Genomic DNA, 4,363 nt, shown 5'->3' on the forward strand with positions numbered 1-4,363 from the left:
GAAAAGAAAGCAGAGAGTCTCAAAGCAAAAGCCAAAGAAAAGCAAGAAATGCTATTGAAAGAGCAAAAAGCGATTGAAGACAAAGAAGAAAAAAGGCAAACTGCTAAGCAGGTAGGTTAATGATTTATTGTGCATGATTTTGAAAGATGTAATGAGCACTTCTGTAGAAAGATGTAATGTTATTCAGTAATGGTACAAACATTACAGGTGTTTGAAAAATGGAAACGTGAGCACGATCTAGTCCTCAAAGAAAAGTACAGAGAACAGAGAGAAGCTATACGTAAACTGGAGTTAAAAAAACAAGAAAAGGAGGAAGAAAGACAGAGAGAAAGCAAATCTGCTTTTTCTAACTGGTAAGTGTAAATCATTGACTTTTTAATTTATTATTTATTTCTCTTATTTATTTAAAGTGTGATGAAACATGACCTCTCTCTGTGCACTGACCTCTAGTGACCGAAAGTTTCATGTCTCTTGAATGTGATGTGAAATAAGGCCACAGGAAAGCAAACAGTGGCTGTAATATGTGAAGAGTAGAGCCAACACAATCTCATGTTGCTAAGGTGTCAGGAATTGCATACAATTGTCTGACTGTGCTTGATTATAAACATTCAATTGGGTTAGTTAAGTTCAAACATTCACAAAATATAGGTAGCTTCAAATAGCTGCATGTGGTCATTGAAAGTTTGTTCAACAACTAACAGGGCTTCCCCATCACACTAAAAATCTATTTGGGTGTGAAAATGATCAACCACCAGATGGCAGTCAAAGCTGGTTGTTAAACTATGTTTCATCACGCATCACACAATCATTGACAGTGAAGTAACTCTCATCTAAAACTGTTCTTTCTTTAAATGATCAAGGCGCGACAAGAAGAAGGACGTTCTCCATGAAAAAGTCATGATGGAGCGTAAAGAAATTAAAAACAAAGCAGAGGAGGAACGATACATGAAAGAGGAGAGAGATAAAATAGCTTTAGAGATGTATGAAAACTGGCTGGTAAGTAAAACTACTTGTGCTACCAGTGACTAATGGCAACAAAGGTGTGATGATTCCATTTACTCATTCTCATATCTCTTATTATTGATTTTTGTGTTTTCCCCAACAGGCACGGAAAGATCTAGAGCAGAAGAGACAAAGAGAAGAAAGACGAATACAAGCCATACTCCAAGACAGTCCACCTCCGCCATGGAGCCCTCCTAATAAAACTATACCGTTTGGAAAATAACATTTGATGTGTGTTGACATGTACCACACAGAGAATATCTGTGGGTTGTACGTGACATTTGAAGTTAAACGTTTTGTACTGTATGTTAGAGTGTTGTTGTTGTTGATGGCAACTGTTAAATTTAATATTTTTTATATTCCAGTTTTGCATAGCCAGTAGCTCTAGTGCAAGTATTTGCAACAATATCTTCTGTTACTAGTCATGCATCATAATTTAAAGCAGCAAAAAATATTGATGGAAAGAGCTAATATAATTAAACTACAAATTCTTATAGTTATTTTCATGTAACGTTTTAGTTTTTATCTCACTAAGAGGAAACATTACACAATATTTGAAACTGATCTGTTTAACACTCGTTTTGTGTTACACATTACTGAATTTGTAGATTGTTGGATTTATTTGTTATTATTTAAAATGCTGGTCATTTTTTACGGGTCACCTTTTTTATGTTTTTAGTCATTTTATAGCATTTTTTCCATCATCCAAAACATCTACTTTACAATTAAAGTAGTCTTTAAGAATTTTTTGGGTGATGCAACAACACAACACTAATTTGTGCCTTCCAGAGATAAGCATTTTAGGTTAACATTTGTTTATGGCCTGCAGTTAGGTACTATATTATCCAATAAAAGACTACAAAAAGAAGGGGAAATGTTCAGGTCCTAATATCTATGCCAGTGCTGCAGAGTGTAAGATTACTTACCTTATTAGTACCCCCCCCCCCATTTTCTGATTATTCTTACAATATTGAGGTACTTGAATTTAGAACATTTATATTTCGTGCTACTTTATAGTTATACTCCACTACATTTTAGAGGGAAATATTGTACTTTTTACACCACTACATTTATTTACAAATGTAGTTACTAGTTTCTTTGCAGATTCAGATTATTTATACAAAATATAATTAAGAAATTAATAATGATGCATTATTATACCAGGCGGTACATTTATTTATTTGATCAAAATATCCTTACTATACTTGCATTTATATTTATGAGGGCAGAACCGTACAGTCTGGGCAGAACAGGAGTAATTTGGTGCTTTTACGCTGAAAATATCACACCGGAAGTATCGCCGGCTACTTAGTATTGTGAGGAAGGTCGGCAGAAGTGCTGCAGTTTAGGTAACGGTATCGCAGGAAAAGTTTGTGAGAGAACCCTTGAATGTGTGAGAGTGTATAGCGAGTACAGATTTAACCCGAGGTATTGTCATTTATCGCGGGCAACAGAACAGTGGCTCCGGAAACGACGGCTGTTTGGACAAGACACATTTTAAAGAGGAGCTAACATAATCTGAGCTTTCCTGAAGTTCACTGACTGTCGAGTTGGCAGAGGTAATGTATCGTTAGCTAACGGGTGCTAGCTAGCTAGCTGGTTCAACGCCCATTCATTTGTTTCTTGTTGAGTTGGCTCACTCAGCGTTAAGAAAGAAGAGGCAAACTAAGTTCGCGTTAGTAAAGTCCTGTTAATGTGTAATCTTACCCTGAAAAGCAACGACACTTGCTCTCTAGCACAGTTAGCGTGAACTAGCTGAAAGATATGTGGGATAAAAGGTCACTTTTCATCTCTGCAGCTAGACGTGGCTGATTTTCAATGAAAGGCTCTTTATTTTCTGCCAGGCTGCAGCGGTGCGGCTGGTACTGTAAGTCCTGATGAACCATTACATGTGAAGACTTGAGCAAGATGATTTAAATGATTCAAACACAAAAATCAAAGTGTTCTAAAAGAAACCAAACGTGAATTTTCTGCTGGAGCTTTGCTTGTGTGGTACATCACCTCATGGAGGTTACATTTTTAAAGTTGTGTATTTTTTATTTTTTTTTATATGGACAGATGAAGGGAAATGCAATGTTAAGTGTAGCACAGGGTTGCAACCATCTTTTTTTATGTTATTTATATGAACTCAATCAATTAATCTGCCGGTTGTTTTCACAGTAAAATATTCTGAAAGCCCAAATCTAAACCTCAGGTCACTTAAGACACAGGGGCAGGAACGCTGGAACAAGTCATTGCTTCAAATAAATCAAACGACTAATTGATTATCAAAGTAGCTTCCAATAATGTTTCTTTCCATTGACAAATTAATTGGTCACCAAACGTTTAACCTCTAATGTCTTGGCAAGTACAGAACCTAATTGTTTTATCAAAAGAAACCCAACTTGGCCCTTTAAAGTAAATGAGGACGTTACTGTTAAAGTTGAGACACTTTTGAGCATAGCTGGATATAATTAGTCCTGTATGCGAAAAGTTTTAATGTAGAGTTTATCTGCACAGGGCAGTAACCTATATTCAGAATAGAGCTAGAGCAACACATTGGTCAGGCTGAAACGGTGTCACTTTTTTTATAGCTAGGCATTGATTTTTCAACTGTAAAAGGTGCCACTTCCTATGTATCTTGGTGACAGTGATCTAAAAAAACACACATCTAAGGGATCTATATCAAGATTGTTAGTTTATGCATTTAAAAATTACCATTGGCTGAGAAGTTATTGGATTTTTAAAAAAAAATGCTTTTAATTGTTGATAAACCAAGGATCTGTCGGGCTATAATTCGGTGAGATTTTTAAATATTGTGTATGCTTCATGCTTTTTTCTGTAATCCTTCTTCTCTCTACATTTTCAGATGTTTCAGATTAAGAAGATCTGTTGCATAGGTGCTGGTTATGTCGGAGGCCCAACATGTAGTGTCATTGCCCACATGTGTCCAGAGATCACAGTGACTGTCGTGGACGTCAACGAGTCCCGCATCAAAGCCTGGAACTCGGCCACTCTGCCCATATATGAGGTATCAACATAACACTGTAGTTATTCAAAGAAACTGAGCTAAAGTGTTATAACAGGATTAACCGCGTGATTTCTGGTAAAACATTTACAAAGGAGTGGGTTGTATTTCATTGAGAGCACTTATATGCCTTGTGTTTCTCCCCCCTACATTCTTCTCTCACTTTTGAGAGCCGTATATTTCGAAGGAGTTGTTGGTTTCTTGAGTTAAACTTTTAATAATATTGGTGTAGCTTGGCAACCATTCAAGTCATTGTTTTTGTACAATATTACTCCATCGTGGGTGGAATGAAACAGTAATTGGTTCCAGACCGCTCTGTGTCGTAACTTCTCTACATTGGCCACAACCGCGAGG

At 36.5% G+C, this 4,363-nt stretch overlaps 1 protein-coding gene across 1 annotated transcript; it reads left to right on the forward strand.

Annotated features, from left to right (window-relative positions):
• Nucleotides 1–19: 19 nt before the first annotated feature.
• LOC123970204 (microtubule-associated protein 9-like) lies at nt 20–1,867 on the forward strand. Its single transcript, XM_046048117.1, has 4 exons — nt 20–111; nt 208–353; nt 861–996; nt 1,106–1,867. The coding sequence occupies exons 1-4, from the start codon at nt 49–51 to the stop codon at nt 1,223–1,225; spliced, it is 465 nt and encodes a 154-aa protein (XP_045904073.1). The 5' UTR covers nt 20–48; the 3' UTR covers nt 1,226–1,867.
• Nucleotides 1,868–4,363: the final 2,496 nt, after the last annotated feature.

Source organism: Micropterus dolomieu, linkage group LG04 (genome assembly GCF_021292245.1).
Source record: "Micropterus dolomieu isolate WLL.071019.BEF.003 ecotype Adirondacks linkage group LG04, ASM2129224v1, whole genome shotgun sequence".
In the NCBI taxonomy this organism is placed as follows: Eukaryota; Metazoa; Chordata; class Actinopteri; order Centrarchiformes; family Centrarchidae; genus Micropterus; species Micropterus dolomieu.